Source organism: Opisthocomus hoazin, chromosome 2 (assembly GCF_030867145.1).
Source record: "Opisthocomus hoazin isolate bOpiHoa1 chromosome 2, bOpiHoa1.hap1, whole genome shotgun sequence".
Lineage (NCBI taxonomy): Eukaryota > Metazoa > Chordata > Aves > Opisthocomiformes > Opisthocomidae > Opisthocomus > Opisthocomus hoazin.
The window spans coordinates 72,816,875-72,843,298 of NC_134415.1; the positions used below are offsets into that span (position 1 = coordinate 72,816,875).

Genomic DNA, 26,424 nt, shown 5'->3' on the forward strand with positions numbered 1-26,424 from the left:
CCAGATTAACAAAAAAGTATGTCTGGATCATAGCTTGCTTTTTAGACATTTGTAGGCACTTATTTGTTCATGCTCCCTAAGTAACTTCTACTGACATATGTATAAAAAAAGGAAATCTAGGAAGCAAGATGCCCAGCAACCCATCCTAGGGTTCTGTAGCTACTCATCCGCTACGTGGTTCAGCTCTCCCTAAAGTTCAGCAATAAAGAACTCCTTAATGGAAGAAAACAACTAGGTAATGTTTATAGTGTTTCCAGGATGTCTTGTAGGTATTAACCTTAAACAGAAGTCACAGAACTCACAGAAGCAAACCAGTACAAGAAAAGAGACAGTTGTTCGAAGCACAGTTTGAACTGCACAAAACCCATCTGGCAAGTTGGAGGAAGCTCAGCTGCAACTGCCCTTATGCTATCCGCCCACAACCTTGCTTGCTTGCTCTTGAAGAACAGATGCTGGTAACACAGGCATTTTTTAATGAACAAACCCATGAGAAATCTGGTCAAGAAACATATCCAACACAGAAGGAATCATCAGCTTTCAGGACTGAAACTTTCTGATACTTCCTCCCAGTCACAGTCTGAACAGAACCCCAGTTAATTCAGGTTATTTACATGTCCAGGTACATTCAAGATCAGCCAGCGCAGATAGCTCTAAAGAGTTTACATGCCCACCATACCTTCTCCAAGCACAGAATTTAAAACATAGGACTGCCCACTGTGCATCATTAATGGCATTTCTAAACATTAGTGCCACTGGAGGATTTGTTTCTGAATGCAAATTTGGCAAACCAGCCATTTCCTCTGTGGATGACTGATGCATGACAAATCTGAGGTATCTGCATCTACAGTTGTGAATACTGCAGACTTAGAAGTTGTCCGGAAATATTCTGTTAAATATTTCAAGCTTGGGTGGAAACAAAACCAGAAAGTTCCTCAACAGCTATAGTAAAGTCTTTAATCTCCTGACAATAAAGACTCAGCAACTGGAATTGCCTCATAATCACTTCTACAACTCCAGTTACTCTGGAATAATATAATCCAGAGTAGGGTCTGTATAGTATTATATTGACCAAAGGTTCCAAAGGCATAGCTCTTGATGTGACAGAAAAATGGGTAAAGGTCCTTCTTGATTATACACACTAGATTAATGGCCTTCTTAATATTATCATCTTGTGCACATATTTAATCACAAGAGGAGGAAGAAGTGTTCTGTGCAATTGTAAATTCATACATGTGATAACCTTCACATTAAGTACTAGACTGCACTATGAAAAAAGAAACCTGAGAAACACCACAAGTGCATGTTTATCTGTGCTGCACAGAGAATGTATATGCTATGGCTAATTAGTGATGTTGATCAATTTAAACCTGATTTATGATCTGCTGCAAAATTTCATACCAGGAGACTACTTGATAGCAGTACTAATGTAGATAGCTCTGTCATAAGAAAAAAGAAAACACTTTGTGCTGGGCAAACACACACATTCTGAAAAAATGCATTAAGTATTTACAGGATGGAGGTTTGTGTTCCACTAAGTCACTTCCATGCTGTAATTAGAATATGCCCCTGGACAGAGGTGGTTTCAAGGGGTTAAGAAGGAAAAGGAAACTTGGCACAGGGAGATAGCTAATACTGGCATCACATCAACAACATAACTGCACTCTAGTCTCAGCAAATGAGGGTTTTGCAGATTTCAGATTGCAAATTGTGACAGCAGATGGTTGAAACCTGCCCCCATACAAATCCCATGCCTGAAATGGTATTGCCTACGTTTACACACCCTGAGAAAAGAGACTTGGATTTCCAAAGAACTGAGTAACTCCTCCTCCCACATACTGGGATGCCTGTTACAGAGGGCACAGGACACTTGAAACAACAGCAACGTATCTGGCTACTATTACATAGCCAATAAACTTTTATTTAGATGTGGAAGGAAAAGATGTTTATAGGAAGAAAGATCTAGGGAGATTTATTGCTCCCCTGAAACTCAGAGAAGTGCCACAGGCTCCTTGTCAGCATGCCAGTGCTTGAGCGAAAGGATGAGCAGGTTCTTTAAATCACAGGCTAAAGTCAGTATCAGCACAAATTGCACGGAGACTTCATCTCCACACTGCTTCCCGATTGATGCAATCTGTGTATGAGGAGTAATCCAAATATTGGATTGCACATATTTGGCAGGTCTTGCACCCCTCTTCACAGACAATGGTTTTGTCATAACTCACAATGAAATTACTGTAATACTGCTCAAACAGTGCGCTGTGTGGCACAGAGAACTGCTTGGCCATTTCATATAGGCTTTCTGGCTTCAAGTCTTCAATGCCGTAAGCTTTAGTCAGGATGTATTCTAATTTCCAGTTTGATTCATTGTTCTTGTTGGCGTCTCTGAGGTCCAAGTAAAACTGCCAAAGATCCTACAGTTGAAAAAAAAAAAAAAAGAATGAAAAAATAGGCACGGCTGTATTGCTTTCTTCCCTGGTTCATTAAGTCTGTGGAGTGATATATTGATTAGGAAGCTGTCGCTCCTCATTATTCACAAGTGAACAGAAGGTCACGTCCCACCCCAAGAGCTGGGCTTACACCCAAAGCTGGGACTCGCAGTGCGGTAATGGCGGGGGGATGGGGAGGCGAAGGAAGAGGAGCCACAAAAGGCAGCAGTGGCAGCGTTAGAGGTCTTTCCCGGCCAAACCGTAAACCAAACTCCACTGTCCTCACATCTGCTTTAGGAGTGGGGCAAAATGGCGAGAACCATCTTTTCTGCAGGCATTGCTTGAGGGGCAGAACGGACAGAAAAAGAACAGCCGAGGGAGAATTTAAGGGAAAGGGAGAGAAGAAGATGCAGGAGTGAAATCTGCACAAGAAAGGAGCAGTCTGTATTAGCATAGGTCTCCACAGAGAAACCCCAGTCCCAGTAAAGCTGCAGGATGCGCTGTCACGGAACTTCACCAGGTCAAGATTTTACCCTAAATGACAGAGAGAATATCCGAGTCATTTAAAGACAAATAATTATACAGGATTCACTTTATCTCCAAAAATCACATAAGACTAAAGAACAGAAGTATTCTACTTTTTTCCTTCTAAATTTATCTATAATTTCCTATAAAAGGTATAAACTCTATATAGGAAGGTGCAAGATTATGAAAGATATCACATGGTTAAAAGTGCTTTTCTTCATCTGCTCTTCTACACCCTTTAGAAGCATTTCATGGACTGCATCCCAAAGCTCAGGCTTTCACCAGCAAAAAACATTGGTATGTAAACAAGACAAGGATTTAGGTGAATCTTCTTCACGGTTGCAGAGCTCCCTGCAAATAGTTTCAGGATTCTGCCCAGCAAATTTCTGACGGTCTCTGACTCTACAGCGTAAGAATATTCCATAGAGAACAGGAAGTACTGGGTAGTCCTGAGGCACAGAAAGACTGAGCAAGATCACTCTCAGATTTCCTTTCCTTTGCCCACGAAGAAAAATAAGGGTAAGCACCAAAGTTCCACCAATAGCCATAATACTACAAAGGCTGACACCTCGCTGTAATTTTTAACGACACTATATTTAAAGTCTTGAACAATGCTTTAAAATTTTTACTTACCAGCAAGCTATAATCAAGAAGATCATATTGATACAATCTGACACCAGGGTTATTGGACTCCATTTGCCATACATTCTTCACTGGGGTTACAGCAGGTGCCACAAACAAGGAATTTACTGGCTTTTCTGGAGGGAGAAGGAAGGTGAGGGAACGGTTTCCTTTCAATCATTTCTTTCTCAAATAAATGTTTTCGCGGGGAACCAACACAGCAAGAACCAAAGTGACTGGCTTAGCTATATTAGCGGTTTTTTGCCCCTGGATTAACTGTATCACTGTGACCTCCTTCTATATACTTCCACTGGACAGACCAAAACCTGTGTAAAATACCGTGGTACACATTCCAGTGTGTACCAGTTAAGTTTGTCTATACTAAAGGCTTCCCACCAATTCAACTACCTGGTCTTGCCCCTTTGTAAGGTCTCTGTATTTTGCATGTTTCTACTGAAGAAATATTCAAAGCTTTTAGTTGCTGTCTCCATGCTACATTTTACATGTATGTATTTTTTGCTTTATGTATTTATGATGTTGTTAGAAACACCAGGGTATCACCACCTAACACTGACTTCACTCATCTAGACTAGCCCAGCACCCAGTATGTGAACACCAATCTTTACAGCAACTGAAACATGAGGATATACACGGGTTTTAATTACAATATGCAGGTAAGTATACTGAGAGCTTCTCTGCAGAACATAAAAGAAGCCCAAACTATTCCTTTCTCTGACAACTTTACAGCAGTGAAATCACAAGGCCAGTCTCCACGTAAGAGCAGAAGCTTTGAAAGCTTGGAAATCAGTACATAAACAGATAAACACAAACTGTATTCAGCTACATTTCACTATTTAAATATTGTCAAAAGACGCAAAATTATTAAAATAATTTGGAAGCAGTTACTTGCACATGCAAACTGTAATGACAAGGCACCAAGATCAGTCTGTCCTCAGTGAAAACTGCAGTAGAGGTGATGATTTCATGCACAAAAGGGACAAGGTACAAAAATATGTAGGTATAAGACTGCCTTGAATACCATTTAAAAAAAAAAAAAAAAAAAAGCCAGTTCTTTCACTAGGGCTGGATTCCTTTTTACTGGAGATTAATTCCATGATAATGCCATGTAAAAAGGTAAATGATTTAGAATACTGTTACCCCAGTCAGCATCCTGGGCATTGCTTTTCTGAGTTCATATAAAACATAGATAAAAAGCCAATTGATATTTGGCTATTTTACATACACCAAAGCAACGGACCTCTCACTGTTTTATGGTACAGACACAAATATTTAATCAGTTACTTCTTAGAAATCTTACGTTACATTGCTCCACACGGCCATGCCCATGCTTAAAACTAAAGGATTTCAAAGCAATGAACAAACTTTTCAAACCCGGGTGCTTTTCTTGAAGGAAAATTAGCTGATCTCAGAGATGCAACAGGCAGAGACTTTCTTTCCCCTGCCTCCTGCTTACCCTTATCTTAATTAACTTTGAAGCAGCAGGGAACTCAGCAGAGAGGCACAGTAATGATGCAGGAAACACAAGAACATAGAGCATGTCTAGTTGGCTTGAGAACATTCTCTTTGACACATTACACAATAGCAACTGGCCAGTATAATTTGCCCGTGTCACTGAGAGAGTAGAGAGGAAAGACTAGAAATTCTTGTCTAGGCATAAGCACTCATTAAAAAAAAAAAATAGGAAGTCTGGTAAGTCTCTTCTGACTTCAACAAAAAAAGACAGTCTGCCTTGCAAGGTTCTCTTTAGAAAAAAAATCAGAGCGTGTGAGGCTTCAATTCTTGTAGATAAATAGCAATATTTCCCAATTTCCTTTTTCAATTATTTTGTAACAGAGGCTGACTAGTAAGAACATACAAGAAAGTACTAATTTGTTTCTAATCAAGAAGAAAAAGATGATGGATTCAACAAGCATCATTACCTTCTTCATCCAGGAGGACCATGATACTATCTCTATGTGTATGTCCAAAAAACTGCCCTGCAATAACACTACTGTATTTGCGAAAAATCTTTACCAGTCTCTCATTGTAATACTCTCTGATAGCTGTAGTATTCCTTGCATACGGCAAGTATCCTACTGGTACATGTCCTATTATATATACCTAAGGAATTAGATACAGAAAGCACAATTAGCACCTTCATTTGAAACTTATGCTTTTAGCTGTAACTTGGAAATGATTACGACAATTTAATAGCAATGCTTAGAAATGGCATTCTGAAACCTATAAATCATGACAGTTACATTATACAAAATACAAAGAGTAACAATATTTAAATTCATAGTGAGAAAAAATAAATAGTTGGGGATTTTTTTAGTGAATTCGGTATATCCCGGGGAAAAAAGTTCCAATAAATCTATATGTGACTTTAGGCCAATGGAAAATTTGATCAATTATTTCAAATGAAAAAATAAGTTACCAGGGCAAGACTTGTGATTTGGCATCTCAAGGGGGTAGTAAGGAAAACTGATGTTAGACTATTACAGAGTCCGTATGGTCAGAGAGTCACCAGAAACATGAAAGAACTGGTTTAAACCCCTCTTTCTGAGGTCCAGACTTGGTTCCAACCGCACATACCAACTAATATGCTGCAGGGTTTTATGAAGAAGGGAAAACTCTCCTTTCTCCCAACTGTAACATAATATTTTTTAAATTACAACACTGTAGCAAAATGTAAACATGTTTCAAACTAAATACTTCTTCTGGTCACATGCTGATCCAGTCCCTGCACTAATCAATCAAACGTGAGTCAACCATTTACAACCTCACTGCACAACTTAAGTATTATTAGACAATTTATTATAACACTCAAATCATAGAAATTGCTGCAACTTGGCTAAGTTTTGTGGTTGACAAACTCTTTTCTGATTTCTATTTTTGATACTTTTAATTATGTAAAAATGTAAATGAAATATGCTAGCTTTTATCTCAGGTCAAGGGTGCACATTTTAAAATTAAAGGCTATAAGTAAAACAAGTCAGAAACAAAAGTGAAAGTATTAAGTATTCTCATCCTGGCTTCTACAGTATTTTACACAGTAGGAAAGAAAAGGTGTTTCACTGTATAATTTGAGAAACTGCATTCAACTATTTTATTAATTGTTGTAGTATAATGTGCATATTCAAGGAAGAATTATTAAAAAACCACAAAATTTTGCAGTATCTTTGGCAGTATCAATATTCTTCTAGAATCATGTTTATATTTTCATTGTCTCTACTTTTTACTTTTTTTTTCTTTCTTTACAAAGTTTAAACAATAATGTTGATGTGTTCTGTTCGCAGCCCCTACCTTTTCCTCCTTTTGTGAAGAGGTTTCTAGTATTCCCTCCAGCCAGACAAACTGGTTGGCTGGGTCAGTGATATTCACAGTTACACTGTTGGGGCTGTAATATAAATTTGTGTTCAGACTGATTATCCTGAGTGGTTGAGAGCTATCACTGGATTCAAACAGCTGTGTGTAGAAGCCACCTGTGAAAATAACACCAATGTCATCTGAAAAATGAAAGGCTTCAAAGCACGACTTTAGAATGAAAGTACAGCACTGACAAAATACCCAGCCTTACTCAGAATCACAGAATCACAGAATAGTAGGGGTTGGAAGGGACCTCTGTGGGTCATCTAGTCCACCCTCCTGCCGAAGCAGGGTCACCTACAGCAGGCTGCACCATGCATCACCTTATCACAACAGAACATCTTAAGAATCTGTTTTCAGCAACATTTTAGTAGCAGAAGTTGACACTGAATTTTTTACGAATTCTTGCCTGTAATTGCCTTTCTGTTTATTTGACAGTTTTCAGATGCAATTATCCAAGTGACATACACAAAGTGCCCCGTAACATTTCTTCCACACTGAGAGATGCAGTAACTATTAAAAAGTCCGCACTTCTTGAAATACTGCAAACATAGAGGTTCCTCCAGAAATAACTGAGTTGAGTAACCTTGTACTTTGAAAGTCATTTAACTTCAGACTGGAATATGATGAAAAACAAAGATGATGTTTTTCAGTCCAAGCTCCTAAAACCCTCCATGGCATGCAGAGCTTCTTCAATGGGTGCAGTTTCATAGTTCATGGACTTCAGTGGAGCCATGACAACAGAGCTGTAACAATATAGCTTAGCTTAATGTCTGCCTCTTTGAGTTTCATTTTTCCTGTCAGAGTTTCTACTTCCACTCTTATCCAGAGTTCCTGCTCATTCAGGACACAAAAACACCAATTAAACTGCCAAATCCCTAACGTTTTTGGAAATTGAGTTGAACTTGTCAGTCCTTTGCTAAAAAGAAAAACAGTAGTTAGGATACCAGTATTCTCCCAGTTTAGTAAGTTCAACACAAATATGATGCAATTAATAGTACAATCACCAAGACTACACGCTATCATAACTTCCACAAATATGTGCCTATTCAATATGCTCTGAAATACATATAGTATCAAAACAGAAACAACATTTAATCAGTTTTTTTTACAACCATATTTAAATCTTCTCATCTATCATGCATCTTAATCTAAAAAGTATTATGATTCACATGCATTGCTACAAAGCCAGTAAGACTGTACGTGTTACAAGAAGCAATAATTATTGCATCAGAAGAGAATAAATGTACCTTGAAGATAAGCATTGCTATTCAAAAAGACAAGTAACTTCTTCCAGGAGAAGTATTACACATAATCCATTGTGCTGATTCACCCTATGAGACTTAGCTAAACAAACAAGACAAGTCTATAGAAACATTAGTTCTCTAAGCCCTAGCTTTACAATGCATTACTGTCGTATTTTACCTTTTCTGAAGGTATTGATTGCTTCATCAGTTAGCCAAGGTTTCCAGAAATCTGCTACAGCATTGTAAACTTCACTGGTAGTTACAGGAAGCTGATCCTGTGAGAGAGCAGAACCTGCCTAAGCCTTAGCATTCAGATACACAGACCAAACTAAAAAAAACTACTAAATTATCCCACCTGCCCTCTCATGTAACACTTAAGTGTATCCAGTCATTACCAAGAGGAATTCAAGAAAGGAAAAAAAACCTGAACATCCAGTACTGCTGATCAGGAACAAATGCCTGAACTTCATCAGAATTGACTGCGTGGCCTTGTTAACGCATTGATAAACTAATGCCAGAAATATTTCAGGCCTTAGGAGCACAGCAGAGTGGAAAACCATATACTCTGCAAAATTAATAAACACATAAACTGAAGACTCAAAGTCTAAAAGTAAAGTCTCCTGGAGGAAAAGCTTGAACATAAGCTTCTTCTATAGGAGGTGAATTTTTCAAGCAATTTGGGGTTCACAGCAGCTCTGCAAAACTCCACCAAGGCCCTCAGAAACACTCTGGTGAAATTCACAAATACTTCCATGATATCCTGTAGTTCTAGTAACAAAGCACTTACAACAGAAAGAAAAGTTTTGCCAGTGTTTTCTCCCACTGGCTCTAATTAGGACTCCTCAGTCTGAGCCAAGCAATGCCCAAGCACCACAGCCTGATAAGAGCCATGCTCGCATCTAACCCTGACAGCAAGACCCCAGGCTGTCCTTGCCTCTCCTAAAATATCTGCTTGGATTCTTGGTGCTAAAACTAAAGAACAGAGGTCGAAAAATAGGAACAGTCTTACAGTGCATGTTTTCTTAAACATAAAATTTGACCTTTCTAGGATCTTTGAAACTGAACCTACGTTATTAAAGGCTTAGGCACTAAGTCTCTGTCTAGGAGCAGTGCAATCAGAAGACTGTTCAGACATTTGTTGTTCACAGCGCACAGATACGAGTTATTAAGAAAGCTTTGAGCAGTACCAGATCAGCCAGAGCTAACAGTCACTAACAGACAGAGCAAAACCTGATCTCAGATAAGAGGCCATGTAACGGACTCAAGGTGGTTTGGACCCAGACAAGTCAGTGCTCTGTGAACTTGCGGATTAGACAGCAGTTCGGGAATTTGTTTTAAGCAGGGGCAAGCATGTGAAACAAGTAAGACTGTGCAGAAAGACCAAGGTCACAATACACGATCTGAAAGGTACCCCAATGGTTGATTAACCCGAGTAGTATTTTGAATAGGCTTTGCAAGAGAAATCACCCAAGACTGTTAAATTGTTAAGACGGACAGGTCAAAACACAATAGCAAGCAATAAAATTCTTCTATGCATGGTGAGCGCGCGGCTTTCACACTTGCTCTGGAACAGCCTACAGTGTATGGCTTCCAGTCTATGGGACGTTTGCCAAGCAAGTCCACATGAAAAACAGAAGTGTCACAACAACAACAACAAAAAAATCCAACAACCTGAAATGACCCCGGAGTGGGGAATTTCTGATCCCACGGTCTTTTTCAAACAGTAACAGAAAAGTATGTCAGCTCTGCGCACTGGTGAAGCTTGCCGTCCCAAAGCAAAGCATCACAGAAACACTCCTGTACAGTTTTGTGCAGAGGGAGCTACAACAGTCACTCCAATCACCAGCCTGCTTCAAAACAGTATTTGCTGCCCATCTGCCCCTCCTGACCATCTTTCTTCTATCTTCAGATTTAATTTCACAAACAAAACTCTTTATTCATTGGAAAAGTCACTACATTCTTTGTCTACAAGGTTACTGTATACAGGTTTTTCCTTCTGTATCAGAGGAGACTGCTGAATGACAACTATTCTCTGTTACAACTTTTTAAAAAACAAAACAAAATGAAAACAAATCACTGAGTGAGACTTCAGTTAAGGTGTTATTTCTCAAATTACTTTACCAGTGGTCTCTGGTCAACCAACCTGGCTGCCTGTCAGTGCATATGACAAGCTGAAGCTATGCTACCAGAGTAAGAACACAAGAGACTGAAGTCCCAGCTTGGTTTGTCCACTCGCATTTCCAAGACATGTTTAGCTCTTATTTTGCCCCTCACATTTCCCTTTCCCCTCTCTAAGCACCTCTGTTACTCCCTGGTTTGGGAATCACTAACTCCAGCAATGATACAGGCAAGGACACAATCACCTACTACACCAAGATACACCCTGATCAGCCTAATCAATAACACAGAAAGCTGGAATAAAACTCCTTTGGGGTGTGAAGGGCTGTTACTGAACTCCCATTAGGGATTTCAAACAAAACATTTCAGCTGACCTGCTCCATGCCCCTTCCGATCCCCTCAGCTCCAATGACAGAATTTGCTTCTCAGTTCTGCGTGCTGCCAGATCAACCCGCAACATGCTTTAAAAGACACATGAAGCAACTGTTTACTTTTGAGCTATGCCAAGAACAATATTCAACAGAACACTGAAAGTAAAAAAGCACTGTCCTCAGCTGCAATGGCACACATATCCAGTAAGTCATCAACGCAAATATTTCTCAGTGTCCAATAAAGAAAGAAAAAAAAGACATATTTTTAATAATATTGGCAAAACTATGGGAACACTACAAAAATTCTGCCATTAGTCTGATTAAAAAAACCCAGTGATGTCAGCAGGCAGATTTCCAGTAGGCCTTTCAGTAAGCCTTGAATCTCTCCATGGTCTCCCAGATCCATTAAGGACGTCATTTCCGTTAGATTAAGTTATCGTATACACACGCATGACTTCACAAGACAAAAAGAAGCGTGTATTAACTACGATGAGACCTGGTGGTTCTAAGCCATGAGGAACGATTAGCAGTAAATTTGCACGACCTCAGGCAATGTACAGATTTCACCTGGCATCAATGTTTCCTTAGGTAACTTCACGCACACACAGAGATGTACTTTCTGTTCTCGACTGGAACTATTTATAATTTTAAATGCTAACTGGAGAACTGTAGAATACTGTTTCCAGAATAATTAGTTACACAAGTTTTTCTTATTATTTTTCATATTTTTCACACCTTCTTTCTGAGGGGTTAGGATCATGCTCAATATGACACAGAAACAAATTCCTAACTTGTTTTACCTGTGGCCAGTAGTCGTGATTGCCCAAGGCCGGGAAAACCTGAAGGTCCGGAAAGAAATCACGAATTGTAGAACTCATATTGCCAATGATGCTAATGACCAACTTTGTGGAGAGTTCTTTTACAGGAACGTGAGGAGGGCTATCTCTGCAAAAAGGAAAAGGCTTTATCAACAAAGGTTTATCAGCCCCATAAGGAAAGGCAAAAAATTCTGCAAACAGATCGACGCTGTAGCATGTAAAACTACTATAGACTCTTTAATTAAAATCACAGAATTGCCTGAAAGACTCTCTGCAAAAGCTTTTTTAAAAAAAAAACACACGGGTAGACTAATGTTTATCCTATGATTCACTTTTATCATAACTAAGGTTTCTTAGAAATTAAATTAAATCAACTCCATCATTTTGAGCTACTGTGCAGTTTGGGTTATATATCTTCTGTCATCTGCACAACCTTATAAGTCTATTGTTCTCCTTTTAACAACATCCTGTTGAAAATTAAGTACAGTAAGTGACATAAATTGATCATTCGTCTTTACATATTCATAGTATGTAAAGACAAGTGATATATAAATATTTCCCCCAGCAAAATTAAGTGACGTAACATATATGACCTTTCCAGGAAAAAAGACCCCGTCACTGATAAACAAACTAGTTCTCACAAACACTCACTAATCTCTCTGATAAATTATCCATTGATGTATAGCACAAAACATTATGTGATTGTAGAACGCAGAATTTTGCTATGGCAGAAGGGTAAATTCATGCTATCTTTTATGAATACCTAGAAAGTAACGGTACCAAGGGCATGGTACCATTGAGCTACTCATCTGCCTCCCTTTCACACTTCCTTCCCCACTCCCACTGCTAAGGCGCACAAAGCCTCAGAGATAACGTCTGTGTGAGAGAGAGGGTATTATTATGCCCTTTTTCTAATAAGGAACATCAGCACAGAAGAAGTAAACGTTTTACTTAAGAGGGGACTGCACACATCCAAAATACTCCAATGAAGGACTGTGAAACCACACTTTCTTTATACGCACATGCAGCTATGAGTGATAGTAATGGAGCGAGACAGCATCTACGACACTGCTATCCTTCCCCTGCCAGCCCCTGATCTAGAATTCATACAGGCACTGAACCTGAATGGTAACTTTCTACACTTAAAAAAAAAATACATACATATTGCTTGATTCTAGTTACCTCTTACAGAACTAAATAAAAAGCGTTATCTTCTAAAAACAGATGCACTTTCCACTTAATGACCTTAAGACCTACAAAATCCAATACCTCCCATAGTAATTCATTCCAGTCCATTATTCCTCTGACATTTTTTTGCTCTTTCCACTTCCCACCCCTCCCTGCACCATTTCTATCAACTTCCACTAATACAGTCATGTGGTAAATGTCCCAATGCACGGTCCAACAATATCCAGAAATGATTACAGAGATCAAAATCTGCTCCTGAGGCCTTATATTCTCAGTCTTCCACCAACTCGCCATTTGAACAACTAAAGGAAGTGGCATTTGTGAGATACTGAACTCACATCTGTTGGTGCAAACATAAACTTGTGAATTACTGCACTACATGGTTATCCAGCTGTTAAAAGCTTTAACCGCAGAGTGACCTGAACACTTACCCTGTCCAAATCATGAATGAAACCTGCTGTTCTGAATCCTTCATGAATGCAAATGCTGACAAAATCAGTTGATATGGAGAATCGCATAAAAAGTCTCCAAAAGGGCCTGGGTTAGAGGCATTGGCTCCTTTGGAAGAAGCACAAACTTTGGTGCGATCAGGGGTAATGTGGTAAGTCGGATCTAAATGTAGGTCAGATACATGCCAGAACTGCCCTGTTTTCAGAAAACAAAGATTAAAGAAAATGCATTATTTGCATTTGAAATGGATATACATGGGTAACCCCAAGTTTGCTCCAGTTTGTCTATTGCTATTCCTCTTTCAAGTCTTGAAGAGGAGAATAAATTTAACAAATTGTCGATTAGCCTGTCTGATAAGTGTGGGCGAGTTCTGCATTCCTGACAAGAGTCCTTCACATAGTCTGCTCAGAAAAACTGAAAACAGAAGCAGAGGCACAGGTTTAAGCTACTCAGCAGAAAATGAAAGGAGGTTGGCAGGGAGTGGAAAATCAGCTCCTTTTCATTAATAGCAATCTGGAAACTGGAGAGCAGAAGAGACGACAGGAGGACTTCTCCACTCCACCTGAAAAGAGAGGGAGTTGAATTTTAATTATTTTTCCCAACCTTCCCTGGCTGGAAGCTCCTGTAAAAGATCACAGCCTAGGAAGAAACGCAAGAAACAGCATGCATGCAAAAATTTCCAAGCTCCTCTTCTCCCCAGCAGGCAGGGCAGCAGAGCCTGGGCTTTTCACCAGAGAGAGGTGTGTCAGCCTGGCCTACTCACTGCTTTCCAGGCTGACAGGTTCTCTGCCACTGTTGCTTTGCACTGCACAGAAAAAAGTGGCCAAGAAGTATAGGAAGATGGTGAACAAGATGAATTAAGCCTGTGCGAGACTACCAGCCTTCAAGTTTCACGTGAAGTATGAGTAACTTCTTTCTCCCCGTTTCAAAGCGCTTGGGAAAGGCACACACATATCTGGGGTAGTGGTTGTGAAACCGGGACAGACAGAAATCGACCTTTCCCAAGGCCACAGGCTCGCTCTCTGGCAGTGCAGGCACCACACGGCTGGACGCTGTCGAGTTCTGTTTCGGGAAGCGAAGACCAGCAGCAAGCTCCGACATCCGTGGAACGACTGAGTCCCGCTCAGGGGAGACGGCCAAATGCCCGGACGCCGCTGCGGGCTGGGTCCGAGGCCCGGGCGGTCACCGGGAACGCCAACCCGCGGAGGCCGCGCCGGGCTGACCACGCGTGTCTGCTGGCGGTGCGTGGGCTGAGCCAGCCGGGACAGGCAGCGGCCCCGCAGCAGCCCGCAGAAGGGGAGGGACCGAAGGCGCAAGACCGAAGCGCATACGCCGGCCTGGCCGGGAGTGCGGAGGGGCGGGCGGCGCCCCCCGGCCGGGCCTCCCTCCGCCGGGGCCGCGCTGCCCCTCACGCCCCCCCGGCGGACTCACCCACAGCGGAGCGGGGCCGCGGGCCGCGGGCCGGCGCCGCCTCCAGCGCGGAGCAGAGCAGTGCCAGGCCCAGGGCCAAGCGGCCGGCGCGTCCCCCCCGCCGCTCCATGTCGGCCGTGCCGGGAGCGCCCTGCCCGCCGACGGCTGCTGCTCATGTGACCGCCCCGGCGCGGAGGGAAGGGGCGAGCCCGGGGCGGCTTGGGCGAGCCCGGGCCCTTCGTTGCCTCACCGGGGCTGCCGGAAGCCGCCGCCGCGCCCCGCCCGCACGGACGGGGGACGAAAGCCGCCCCGGGCCGGGGTCCCCCGCTCGCTGCCCGGGGCTGGGGTGACCTTCGGGAGGTGCTGCCTGAGGAGGTCAGCACCGAGACGCCGAGGACCTCGCAGGAGCCAGCCCGGCCGCGGGCAGGTCTGAGGGGGCCTCGAAGGAAGGTAGGGCGGCAGGGCGGCAGCCCCCTCCCCGCCCGGCCGGCGTTGCCCGCCGAGCCCCGGGCTCCCGGCGAGGGGTTACGGCTCTCGGAAGCGGCTCAGACCTGCGGCTGGAAGTCCTTGCCCCCTCCCAGAGCCTGCCGCGGCCCCGCCGGTGCTGCCGAGCGGGGGGGCTGGGCCGTGAGCCCCGGGCCGCGTCCCCTGGGCCGGGCCGGCAGCCCTGCGGCACGGCCTCACCCTACCCCGAGCAGCCGCGCTGCGATGCCCGACGGGAGATTCCCGCATCTTTTGGAAGGAAGGTTTCTTACAGTATACACGTAAAAATGGATCCTGGTCACTTAACACGATTTAAAAATCGAAAAAGCTGGTGAAATACGCCGTGGAGTATGCCTCTAGTACAGCTTAAGGAAAGTGCTGAAGTGTGTTGTAAATGGGAGCCTCCATGGCCAAGGCTTTACGGCAGCGGATCTGCTGCTCGTTGCCAAAGTCAGAGTAGTTTCTGGTGAGGAAGAGTACCCGGTGTCAGTTCCAGGAGCAGACCAGAACAGCGATGTCGCGGGTCCCGTAGCTGCCTCCAAACGTTCCGCTGCGCTGGTCTATTCAGATCCGCATCCCCAGGCCTTGCGAAGCCGTCTCGCCGGCAGCTGGAAGTCCTGTGTGTCGGTATTCCCTCACCTTTCCACTCCCCTGAGCAGTGCCACAGGCACTTTGCAGGTACCGCTTCCCAGTGTTTCTCTCCCTTATTTAATCTGACATTAAACTGTTCCTCTTTAGCAGAACAAAAGACTTCACCACTAAGCTTTGTGATGGTTTCATGTGCCTTATAGAACATACGCATGTAGGGAAGAGTAACCTTTGTTTAAAAGTGACTGTAATGTAAAATCTTTACTGTTCAGTGTTTATTTGTAAACCAAGTCTTAACAATCTATCTCTGCATTCCTTTCCTTGTATTCAATAAAAACCTTGTTCTTTTAATTCACGACCCTACAAATCACTTGTCACAAAGATGAGTGCCAGCACTGGAGACCCAAGTGTTTTCCCCTGCGACGAAGAAGCAGCTGCCGCCACCTTTCTGAGAAGGGGTGGCTGGAGGGCCAGTCGTGTGGCGAGTGCACCCGTGGGCAAAGGGGCAGCAACGGATGCGGGGCAGAAGAAAGCTGTATTCGGTACTGAAGCTGAGGATTAAATGAGCAAGTAACACCGAAGGGCAGATTATGTTTAAACCTGACTCGCACTATAGCAGCTGAAGCAGCCCAAAGCAGAGACTGCAGCTCTTGATACCACTGGAACAAGTTCTATTTTTCCTTTCTCTGAAGAAAGTTAGCGTCTAGATTTTGAAATCGATCAATATCCACCAAATAAAACAATACTTATAATGGTTCATAATTAAGGACTCTTAGTGTTCCCCAGGAGAGAAAACAGACTTGGATGGCTGAAGGGTTGTAGGCAGCTACACCTCCATGATGTGGTCCACCGAGTCAGTGTGTCATAAAACATGGGTGCTCCAAACAATCATCTCCTCCATGCTGCCTGCAGCAACCTGTTTCAATTTTCCTAACAGTCTGAAGTGTAAGGCAGTTTTTCCCACCCTAATCTTTTAGGGAAATACTCTTCAGGAATAAGGTTTTCATTTATCTCTTTTAAGCAGCATTTTATTTTAAATTGCTTACAGTGCAAATTGTTATCTCCTGTACATACGAGCTATGAAACTACAGCTCCAGGAGGGGAATCTCAGGAAGTCTGTCCTGTACTGTTTTCCCCCACGCCTGTGGAGCTTTGTACTTCAGGTTCCCCCCACCCTGCCCTTTATCAAGTCAGTCCTTTCCTCCCACCCTGTGAAACACTTCAATCTGCACTTTGATTTAATTCAATCTTTTGCATATTAGCAGAAAAACCCACCAAAATAAGTGAAAAACTCTCATAACTATTAAAACTGAAACTACAGGATTCCCCCCCCCCCCCCCCTCCCGACACCAAAGGCTGCCAATAGACATTGGCCTTAACATGCACTGGAAAGCAAGTTCCCAATGAAGAGCGGAGCTGAAACCAGCCTAAGCCTCTCACTTCTCTGCCTACATATATGAAGACAGGGGCTTTAGATTTCTCCAGCAAAGATAAGCCACTGAAGTAGAGTGAAGGCAATTTTTCATTTCCCATGTAGTCTACATCACGTAGAGAGGCTGCTGCAGCATTGTGTACCACATGCTTTTCTGTTAACTCAGAAAAATGAACTTCCAAATAATCCAGTGTTCTGGAGGGAGTTTTAGCTTATTAAATGCAAAAGGAACACAGGTTTAAAAAACTTTTTAATTTGTTTGATCTGCATTCCAAAACAATTCAAATATGTTCCATTTAGTGTAAAAAAAGAGGCAAGTGTTTCAGAAATTTAATGCCGAGTTTAACCTGTTTCACTATACAGCACAAGCTTGCCAATTTGATGGCATAAAGGTGTTGGTTTTGTTGTTTGTTTTTTTTTTAAACACACCCCCAAAAACTCTTTATTAACCTTTCATGCCAGAAATGTGCATTTTAGCTACGTTCAGTTATGGACGGTACATTAATCCATCCAGCAGAAGTCACATCTGGACAGAGGTCAGGTAAACTCTACGCTTTCTCATAGTGGCGAACAGCAACCACATCACCAAAGGTGAGAGTCTGCAAGTCCAAGGAAGAGACAGACACGTTAGATGCTGGACCATTTTCTGTAATGACTTAACACATATTAAGAAGCCCGTGCTAGAGCAAGGTTGGTTTACATTATGTAATTTATAGAAAAACAAACTGGTCTAGATTATTGATATTTTAAATGAACAAGAGGCAAAACCTGAGTTATAGTTCCCATAATAAACGTAACTTTCTCCTTTCTACTTTCAAACCCAAGAAGCACATAATGTGTACATTTACAAGGCAACTACAGTGAGGCTAGAGCTGTTTAATTTTTCTAATTTTCATTAATGTAATTTCTTAAATACAGCATTGTTTTAATACAGATTTAACACTTACTTTCACAAAGCTGACCACACTACAAGATGTGCAATCTAAAAACCCAAGTCCTCTTTACCCACATTCTGTAGTATTATGCATAGGCACATACTTAAGGAGAACCTTGGATTAAAATAAATGCATTCTGTGCACTTATGTAGCTAGAGCTACCAATTATTTTAGCTGCTGCAGTGGTTCAGAACACCAACTACAGTGTGCCAGTTTTGGAGGCGTTTCCTCAAGTGGAACAGGGCATCTCACCATGTTCAAATTCCAAAGGAAAAGCTTTTCTGTATATGCGTGTAGCTGTTTCCAAAAACAAAGCACGTATTTTCCCTTGAATCGCTTGTCACACTGTATTGCACTGTCTGTATGCTTTAAGGTTTTAATCATTTGGAAGTCTCTATCCATACAGATAGTCTCTGAAGTATTTGGAAAACAAGTTAACTGGTTCTCTCCAACAGCCAAGTCACATAGATTAGCATAGCTGAAGAGGTTTTATTTCTGAAAGTTGCATCTCTGTGCCAAAAATAAGCATGAGAAGTGCCACCCTGAACATTATATATAGCAACTTACATCATTTATTCACCCCATACGCCTGTTGCTGAAAAGTCAGGAAAAGAACGTGAATTTAAAACAAGACTTCTCTTCACACAATTGCTGTTTATTGTAGTTTTTAACAAGATAGGAGGAATAAACTCTTTATTATTAAATATGAAAATGCTGTTACCTCCTGCAATATTGTAATTTTATTTTCCTAAGGAAATACTTGTTCTGTGCAATTAAATATTATTTACACGTGCATATATAAAAAAAGTTTTTGAAGAAATCTGCATTAGTACTGGCAACAGATTATTGCCTATATAATCAAAGACGTTGTATCTTTTCCAGCTCACCGGGACTTTGTTTTTTTGCTTGGGCATTTACACGAACTCTAGAAAGAACATATATGCTCTGGAAATCCACAGGCTGGCCTGCCTAAAACCACTAGCAATTTTTTAGTTGTCAATAAAACAAGACTCAAAGAAAACAAAATAAATATTTGAAAAATCCCTGCTAGCTTTCCCCACCAATTAGTTCAAGGGTTTGTATGTAAGTAACACTATCTGTTCGTGAAGCTTGAGATAAATGTACGTGAGGAGCGTTAGCGGTGTATGTGAATGCTCAGCGAGCTTTATACTTACCATTACCATTTTGCCATCCTTTATTTCTCTCACGAAGTTTGTCTCTTTGCCATCCCACTTCTGTACATGCACCAGCTTGTCTCCATCCAGGCTCACAACTGACTGCGAGATAGCATGAAACAAAGACATTCACTCGGAGTATTTGGGATTCTGCTCACACATTCAGCATCCACTATTCTAGTGAATTCTCTTCAAAAGAGGGATGTGGATGTAGAATGGTAAAGTAGTCCCAGCCATTTTAAAGCCAAGCCCGTTTCAAGCAGGAACCCCGTACAATTCTTGTTTGGGTCAAAGGATGAAAAAAGTTGTTTCCTTTGAGTTCCAGCCTCATGAGAGCCACAGTTTTGGATGTGCTTTGGGATAATGTTTACGTTAAGCCCCCAAAGATGCAGGGAAGAAGCCATTTCCCCATTTCGTTACCCCAAATGATACTCGGGCTGAACGAGAAGCGGGCAGCTGATGCAGTTCTTCCATGCTGGAAGGCAGACAGGGGCTGGCCATGTAACACCTTGCTTCGGACAAGACATGGCGTAAGCGGGTAGGGAAGATGCCATCTTGTCTTTTCTTCCCTGCCCTTCACAGGGCTACAACTGGCAAAAGTTACCATTTTTTCCTTTGACCCTACCAGAGATACAGCAGGGGCGGGGAGGAAGAAGAGGAAAAAGCAGGCACAGCAGCCCGAGAGTTCACTTACTTTGCAGTTCCTGTCGTCGGGCGTAGTTTCATCAAATTCCTCTCCGAGTTTAAAGCTGATTTCTGTGTTTTTGAAAGTGCTCTGAGTCTTGATCACCACTTTGTCCCCCTCGCTGCCGATGATCACCGTGGGCTTGGTCACGTTCCCCACCTGCCGCGTTGCAAATCCCACTCCTAGACCGCCACGGGGAAAGAGAAACCCATCAGACGCTGGGGTATGGCGGTCTCCTCCCCGCCCCGCGGCCTCACGCCATGGCGGTGACACGCCGCGCTCCGCTCCGCCGCTGCCCTCGGGCCCGGGGAACCCGCGGCCCCGCGGCCCCGCACACGGAGCCCGCAGCAGCCCGCCGCGCCCCAGGCCCTGCTCGCCCGGGCGGAACGGCTTCTCCTTCGCCGGTCTCTGTCCCGGCCGCCTGTCCCGCGCCTCCCCCGACCCGGCGGCACCGGAGCCGGCACCCCCCCCTCCCCGCTGAACGCCCCGCACCGGAGTCAACCCTGTTGGTAGAGCCTGCCCGAACGCCTCACCGACACCCCTGGCGCGGCGGGGGGGGGGGGGGGGGGCCGCACCTACCCAGCGCCTTCATGTACTCGTCGAAGTTGTGGCTGTCCACCAGCTTCCAGGTGCCGCAGAAAGCCTCGACCATGGCGGCCGGCTGCGGGGGCCGGTGGCGGTGGTAGACGGGGAGCGCCGCTGCCGCCGCGCCGCCCCGCATTTAAAGCCGGCGCCCAGCGGGGGGCCGGGAGGCGGGGGGCAGCCGCGGTCCGCCCCCGCCGCCTCCCCGCCCGCCGCCGGGAAGGGGCCCGGGCTCCCCCCCCCGGCGGGGACGCGGAGCGGGGGAGGGAGAGGGCAGCCCCGGGGCGGGGCGAGTGGGGGGCGGCAGGGCGGTGCGTGACAGCACCGCTGAAAGCCCTCCTGTGGGGGTCTCCAGGCCCGAGCGTTCCGCAGCAAGCAGCCTGTCCCCGCGGGACCCACGGCGTCGGGCTGGGTGGCTTCCAGAGCCGTGAACCTTGCTCTTGTGACAAAACTTGGGGACTAAGTGAAAGAGACTTTCAGTGGTTTAGGAACAAAACCTCAGCGATTTTCTACATGGTCCAGCCATAGGAAATACAAATAATTATGAATAGTTCCCTAGTAATCATAGATTAGTTTTTGACTGTCATTTGCATTTCTTTCAGGCTCTTCTAGTATGGCATATCCTTTGGGTGTAGGGCAAGTGATGCTTCTGATGGTTTTTTAATTTAATTTGCCACTTTTTCACTTGTCCTGGGAAAGAATTAACCGTTTTCTGCATTAACCCCAGGGATAGAATCCCAATTCCTTTTACCACACAACACAATTTTCATTAGCCTTGATAACCTAAGGGTGGGAACTAGTGCACCTATTCCTCTTAATCCTTCCCTCCGCTTCCTTTGAAGTACAGAGAGCGACGCAAAGTGCCCTCCTGCAGCTGCTCAGTTTATGTCTGACCCCCTCTTCTGACCTGCACTCCGGAGACTTCTCAGCTAGCAGCCAGAAAGCCGGGGAGAGTAAGAGCATCACTTGAAACAACGGACCACCAGTCGTTGTTCATGGGGCCGGAAGGAAACAAGTCCCTTGTCGAAAAATGCTGTGTCCCCAAAGTCTGCACAGAACACCAGCCTTACCGGCGTGTCTCATACAGATGTCCACTAGCCTCACGTGTGGAGCCAGCCAAACCCTCCATAATGAATGAGGGGTGTCCATTGCGATTGTCGTGGCGTGGGGCACACGGGGTTGGTGCTGTGCCTGGGCATCATCTGTGACTCCCGTCCAGTCTGGGAGTTGTGCTTCCTCCATGCAGTCAGGTATTCAGCAGTGTTTGCCACCCGCAGCCAGACTCTGCAGCCATGGTCTCACAGAGCTTCGTGGCCGGCACCCAGGCAGCTGGCAGGCAAGTACATGCAAACTGGCCTTGCTACTCACCTACTTCATCTGAGATGCATCGTATTAAATCTTAAATGATTTTACCAATATCTTCATGAACTGACAGTGTCTCCTTTCCCAGCAATGACAAGAGGGGAGTTATCTGCTCATATAGATTCTGTTTGTGGAAGCCCTGAAGCCTTTGCTGATCCTTCCGGTGCAGATGCGTGCACAGAGCCCGGGGAGAGCTCCTTGTGCTCTGCACTCACCGAGGCTTGCTGTGTAGCACCAGCCTCATGGACGTGGTGTGATATAAAACTCCTGCAAGCAATTCAGTAGCACTGCTGGTAGCTGGACTCTTTGAGGACACTTCTGCCTTGCATCTTCCTCCATGCAGCACTGTGACCTAGCCCTTGGGAGGTAGCCACTGCAAGAGCCTTCATCATTTAAGCAATCATACCTACGCTGAAGGCTCAGTTCTACCAGGATTTCTCAACATACTTAGCTAAGACAAGTACCTAGTCTTAAGAAAAATATATTCTTTAACACGTTGCACCACGCTTTGGATGTAAAGCAGGATCTGCTTAAAATGTTGACGTTCTTTCTGCTGCTTGGATAGATTGCCAAAGTCATCACACCAGGTTTTATGATGGTGAGATCCCACCTGTCTGTGTTAGTGATGATTTGGGAGCAGGATAAATCAACAGTAGGAAATGTTACATTATTGACACCTTGTGGGGTGAGAAGCCACAGCCAAAAATGTTTTCCATGGCATCTCATACCCTGTATTTGCTTGTGGATCCTTATGTGAGGGTTGTGTTAATGTCAACAGCTCGTACAAGTCACCTTGATCTATATAAATGCTTTGCTGCTGCTGGAACGGAGATAGCAGTGTGAAATACACCGACCTGGTGTGCATTTTAGGTTGCTGCACAAGAGACCAGCTTGGAGTTTCTTTTATGCTGTCAGCAGAGTTTGAAGCTTTGAACAGACTGCATACTCCCTTGTAAGAAGCCTGTGTGACCAAAGATGTCTCTGGAGATTCCTCTCTGAACACACAGGGACTCATTTTTTTTTACACTAAGGTCTTTACACCACCCCAGCAGTGTAAGTAGGCACATCTGCATTCTCTGTGCGAGACCTGCTTGAAACATGAAAATGCTGTGGCAAGACATCACTGTGTAATAAGTAATCTTTGCTTCCAAAGGCCATCCAGGGTGAATGTGGGACTGCTCTAACCTTCAGCCTTTGAATACAGGACACAAAACGTACTTTTGGCTACCTTTCCCCCCTGTTACATCCCTGCTCCACATGCCCTCAGGCATTCCAAGAATGAGGCTCTCAGCCTGTTCAGCCTTCATTTCATTCAGTCCTTGAAAAAAAAAATCCACTTGTTCAGAAAAACAAAAAAATGGAGCACCACAAGATGGCCACCAGGCTTCTGTGTTCGGGGCAACGAAGGCCCTGGAACTGCGGAGCATCTTGTACCCATGTGTGCAGCAAAGGGCAGCAGTGGCACCGGGCCCTAGCCCGCCTGGTACAAAAGCAGATGTAGGCACTCGAAGGCCTTCTAGGTATTGAATCCCATTGAAAGCCAACGTCCTTCAGGGTCCTAACTCACCTAGGCATTTTGGTAATCGTAGAGTTCTGAAACATATGCGGGGCTACGTTTGAATTAAGGAAATTGAAAATAACATGTAGCTGAAGATAGAAGAGATTTCCTCCATTTAGGGACAGCAGACTAGGGTATTCTCAGCACATTTTAACCTTGTTTGAAGCCCTGCTGTGAATCTGTGTGCAGCTTCGGTCTCAGTGTAATACCAAAATGACCAGATTTTAGTAGCTATTGTGTCAGACGGGATGGTGTTGCTTCAGGGCTGAGTGTGATTTGATTTTTGGTACTACAGAAAATCCTAATGTCAAATTGGGCAGTAGAATGTTCTAAACTAAAATAATCTCATGCGTCCTCTAGCTCTCTGAGAGATTTGCTGATCCCCCTAATAAACATAAACTATCTCAGTGCTGTCGGTGAGTCACAGAAAATCACTAGGTTTACTCTATTGATGGGCAGCTCTTTAGAAATCCCAGTTTGAACAAAAGCGATAAATGCCTTATGGAGAAGACACCCAAGCATGCAGCTGCGCAAGCCAGCTGTGACAGAATGGTCCCTGGCACAAAGCACCTGTACGGACCTGGTCTCGTGCTGCGCGAACGCCATGGCAAGGGCTTTGCTGGAGCTGCAGCACAGGAGATAGGCAAGGTGCAAGGTAGTGCAAGCAGGAGTGGGGAAGATGTGTTTATACCGTGTCTCTTCTCAGAGCACAGCATAGCTTAGGCAGAGCTCAGGAGCACATTCAGCGGACTTCCTGCCCCTGTAAAAGCTCAACCAGAAGAACGCCAGGACAGGCTAACATTAGGGCACAAGTCACGTTAAGGTCTGGTTCTGGTGTCTCTTGCTAATTGGCGGAAACGAAGCGGTCTGTGATCATGCATTTCATTCTTGTAGACTCTCTCTTAGGTTACAAATTGGTGTGACGTGAGATTAGGAGAGTCCTGGAAAGTAAATACTCGCTAATACCTCATTATGAACTATTAGACATTTATTTGGATTGGTTTAAGCTGAGAGGACAGCTGGTCTACAATGGTTTGAAGAAAGAAGCAAATGCTACTAAATATCTCCAGGGTCTTCTCTGCTTCTTAAAGGCATTTGGGGGGGTTGTGATCCATTGTCTGATATTACTGTATCTGCCATTTAGAGGACTCAAGTCAGAGGCTCTCCTCAAAGAATTAGCCTGCGCTAGAGCCAGCCACCTTCCTGCCTCCCAGTTCTGTTTATTGAAGATGCAGTTATTTTAACTTCCTACCATTAGGCCTTTGGTTATTTTAATATTTGTCTTTGCTTTCTTTTGTGTTTAAGAGGAGAAAAACTATTTAAAAGCCTCTAAAATGTAACAGAAATATCTGATAATGGGTGTCACTTACAATAGCTGCCTAGTTATTGTCAAATCAATACAAGGAATCAGCTTTCCGGACTGTTAAAATTTCAGCATGCCGAAATGTAAGGTCATACACTGAGGAAGAAAGAAATACAGTCTTATAAGTAAGCAACTGACTATTTCAGGGGTAGCAATGAGAGAAATTTAGAAGGCACATGAATAAGCATATGTGCATAAATGGAGAAACGGCACATAGGTTTAAGGAGATTAGATGACTTGCATTTGACTTGTTGCAACTGATTCTGGAAGACGTGTCTAGATTTGGTGTTCAGAGCAGCCCAGTGAGAATGTTAGCGGAGCAGAAACACATTCTGCATTAAGGTCCAAGGATTCCATATTATAACAAAGGTAGAGAACGTTTTTTTATTATCACCAATACATTTTTTTTCAGTACTAAAGGTACAGGTGATCTCTAAATGTTGTATTCTCTTTCTGTAGCTCTAGTATACACCATGGAGGCTGTCTTAACAGTTAGTGCGACTGTCTGGAGTTCAGCATAATCAGTCTCAAACTTAATTCTTGCAGCATAACAAAAGACAACTTTGCAGTCTGCAGGGCTGGATTTAGGAAACTTTTGGAATAGCTCAATGTACCTTCGTTCTGTTTGTCCGTACTGAAGCACTCCATCTGCTGCGATATCCTGAAATCGCTCCCAATACCAGCTGAGATTTAGCCGAAAAGTAAAATCAGTTTTATTTGGCTGAATTACAAATAAAAAAAAAAAAAAAACTACCAAGTTTGGAAAACAGATACAAAGTAATAACTCAGCTCATTTACTACCTGTGTTTGGGTATTCCCAGGGTCCTCCTCTTTTCCACTCAGCTACGGGCTGGCAGGACAGAGTCCCAGCCTGCTGGAGCCAGAAGTGATCCCTTGGATGCAGCTGGAGCCACACTTCTCTGGGTTTGTCTCCTCTAAATCGGAACCTCTCACCTGGAGCAAACCGTTTCCTCCAAAGTTCTAAACTAGCAGTGGAGTGTTAATGAACTCCTGAGAAATGTCTGAATTCCACAGTCTTGATAAGTAATTTAATTAGGTTGTCAGTTTATGGGCCTGTCATCGATGAAAAAATGCCTGACACAGATGAGCCAGAGGTGCTTTCGACACGAAATCTCATGCTGGGTGACCTAGAGAGAATTACGCACCGAACAATCCATTCAAGGGTGCAACCATATCCCTGCTACAAGTACTGGTTTGTGACCAAGCATTGAGTCGTTTCTGAGTTTTCATGGGTCTAAATATGTAAACTTCCTGGAACACAAAATTCTAGAGCAACCTCAAGCACTGCAGGGTTAAGATAGCTCATTACCAGCTTTAAATAGGGACTAGTACGAAGGCAAACTCGGGGAAAACTTCGGTCATCCCGGCTGTTTGGAGACAGTCCCAGGGAAACAAGTAAGAGGGGTCTCTTCAGTCTGGTATACAAAACTCCGGTCACTGGAAGATAAGCCTAGAGAAATTTACATTAAAAATGAAGCGCGTATTGGCTCTGAGGAAACTTAACCCCTTGACCAACTTTCAAACTGCCTTACTAGTCTTTTTGTCCCTGCAAGTTGTAAACTATGCTAACAACCACAGCTATTAGGCATGATGCAGGAAGTAATTCAGAGAAGTTCCATATCCTGGATTATGCAAGAAATCACATGAGATGGTCACAATGGGCAAGTCTAAACCAGGAAACTGACAAACACATCACA

The 26,424-nt window shown here is 43.9% G+C and overlaps 2 protein-coding genes across 3 annotated transcripts; both read right to left on the reverse strand.

Annotated features, from left to right (window-relative positions):
• Nucleotides 1-1,884: 1,884 nt before the first annotated feature.
• On the reverse strand, nt 1,885-14,797 carry SMPDL3A (sphingomyelin phosphodiesterase acid like 3A). Of its 2 annotated transcripts, none has more exons than XM_075414119.1 (8): nt 14,565-14,797; nt 13,115-13,328; nt 11,478-11,622; nt 8,367-8,463; nt 6,879-7,057; nt 5,513-5,693; nt 3,585-3,709; nt 1,885-2,411 (listed from the first exon to the last, which is right to left on the reverse strand). In XM_075414119.1, the coding sequence occupies exons 1-8, from the start codon at nt 14,671-14,673 to the stop codon at nt 2,100-2,102; spliced, it is 1,362 nt and encodes a 453-aa protein (XP_075270234.1). In that variant the 5' UTR covers nt 14,674-14,797; the 3' UTR covers nt 1,885-2,099. The 2 variants fall into 2 exon arrangements, with proteins under 2 accessions (XP_075270234.1, XP_075270235.1); XM_075414120.1 differs by lacking the exon at nt 14,565-14,797 and adding an exon at nt 14,130-14,236.
• Nucleotides 14,798-17,279: 2,482 nt separating this feature from the next.
• On the reverse strand, nt 17,280-20,583 carry FABP7 (fatty acid binding protein 7). Its single transcript, XM_075414121.1, has 4 exons — nt 20,421-20,583; nt 19,851-20,023; nt 19,157-19,258; nt 17,280-17,645 (listed from the first exon to the last, which is right to left on the reverse strand). Exons 1-4 carry the CDS (start codon nt 20,560-20,562, stop codon nt 17,595-17,597), a joined length of 468 nt encoding a protein of 155 aa, XP_075270236.1. The 5' UTR covers nt 20,563-20,583; the 3' UTR covers nt 17,280-17,594.
• Between the last annotated feature and the right edge of the window lie 5,841 nt (nt 20,584-26,424).